The sequence below is a fragment of the Gekko japonicus genome, unplaced genomic scaffold (genome assembly GCF_001447785.1).
Source record: "Gekko japonicus isolate JY-2015 unplaced genomic scaffold, Gekko_japonicus_V1.1 scaffold41987, whole genome shotgun sequence".
NCBI lineage: Eukaryota > Metazoa > Chordata > Lepidosauria > Squamata > Gekkonidae > Gekko > Gekko japonicus.
The window spans coordinates 1-924 of record NW_015193022.1 but is presented as its reverse complement, the minus strand read 5'-3'; the positions used below and the strand labels follow the sequence as shown (position 1 = coordinate 924).

Here is a 924-nt window from a genome sequence, read left to right as displayed (position 1 = left end):
GGTAGTGAAGGCCTCTATCCTTCGGGCAGACTCCAATCTCCTCCTCCTCCTGACATTCGGGAGGCCGTCAGACTGAGAGATTCCTCCCCAAGTGAACCTGGCCCTGTGTTTCTGTGTTGCCAGGCGGCCATGATGGCGGAGGAGCTGAAGAAGGAGCAGGACACCAGCGCCCACCTGGAGCGGATGAAGAAGAACATGGAGCAGACCATCAAGGACCTGCAGATGCGGCTGGACGAGGCCGAGCAGCTGGCCCTCAAGGGCGGCAAGAAGCAGCTCCAGAAGCTGGAGGCCCGGGTGCGGGAGCTCGAGAACGAGCTGGAGCTGGAGCAGAAGCGCAACGCGGAGAACGTCAAGGGGATGCGCAAGTGCGAGCGGCGCATCAAGGAGCTCACCTACCAGGTGCGGTGGCCTGGGGGCCCTCGTTCTCCTTTTCTTACCCCAGTCTTGGCTCTGTACTGGTGTCTTTATGTGGCACTGCTTGTGGTTCCTCAGCAGTGCATGCACCAAGTCTGCCTCCATTCCAAGGCTGCATTGCAGATTTTAGAAGGCCTCTCATTCAAGCAAGCCCATAGCTATGGTGGGGCTTTGGGGGGCTCTGCCCCCTTTCTTAAAGGCACAGCCCCACAAGATTTTCTCCTGTAAAGGCTTTTTTCAATCATTTTAAAATGTTTTTTAAAAGGCGTGTGCTCATTTTTAAGCAGAGTGGGGTGCTGTAGTTGACTAATTCCTGCACTGAGCAAGGAGGTTGGAGTAGGTGACCCCTAGGATCCCTTCTGACTCTGTGTCAAGAAACTGGTCTCCTTTAAGACAGTTTTTCTGCCTAAGTGTTACCTTTCTTGACTCTAGAAGTCATCACCCCCACCTGCCAGCTTGTAATCAGAATGGTTGCTTAGGCTGGCTGAATAAAACCTGGTCTTAAAGGTG

General features: G+C 54.1%; 1 protein-coding gene across 1 annotated transcript; it reads left to right on the top strand.

The window, feature by feature from the left end:
• Positions 1–129: 129 nt before the first annotated feature.
• LOC107125014 (myosin-7-like) lies at positions 130–577 on the top strand (the record flags this gene model as incomplete). Its single annotated transcript, XM_015428492.1, has 1 exon — positions 130–577. A coding segment is annotated over exon 1 (448 nt), but the record flags the coding sequence as incomplete, so codon positions are not given.
• Positions 578–924: the final 347 nt, after the last annotated feature.